This window comes from Corvus brachyrhynchos, unplaced genomic scaffold, assembly GCF_000691975.1.
Source record: "Corvus brachyrhynchos isolate BGI_N302 unplaced genomic scaffold, ASM69197v1 scaffold101, whole genome shotgun sequence".
Lineage (NCBI taxonomy): Eukaryota > Metazoa > Chordata > Aves > Passeriformes > Corvidae > Corvus > Corvus brachyrhynchos.
In genome coordinates, this window is record NW_008237239.1 from 10,360,929 (window position 1) to 10,361,253 (window position 325).

At 65.8% G+C, this 325-nt stretch overlaps 1 protein-coding gene across 1 annotated transcript in view; it reads left to right on the top strand.

Moving 5' to 3' along the window:
- Window positions 1–5: 5 nt before the first annotated feature.
- Window positions 6–325, top strand: part of BARHL2 (BarH like homeobox 2) — a gene marked incomplete at its 5' end in the record, with an annotated part of 2,239 nt that continues 1,919 nt past the window's right edge. Inside the window, one exon of the mRNA XM_017729592.1 lies at window positions 6–273. Coding sequence (XP_017585081.1) covers window positions 6–273 — 268 coding nt within the window. The remainder of the gene's footprint in view (window positions 274–325) is intronic.

Genomic DNA, 325 nt, shown 5'->3' on the forward strand with positions numbered 1-325 from the left:
CGTCGCCCCCGCAGCCACCGCCGCCCCAGCTGGGCTCGGCCAGCTCCGGCCCCAGGACTTCCACCTCTTCTTTTTTAATTAAGGACATTTTGGGCGACAGCAAACCGCTAGCGGCGTGTGCACCTTACAGTACCAGCGTCCCCTCTCCCCATCACACTCCCAAGCAGGAGGGCAGCGCGGCCCCGGAGAGCTTCAGGCCCAAACTCGAGCAGGAGGACGGTAAAGCCAAGCTCGACAAGCGCGACGACACGCAGGGCGACATCAAATGCCACGGTGAGTACGGCCCGGCCCAGCTCCGCACCGGCTGCCCCCCCCGGACACAACC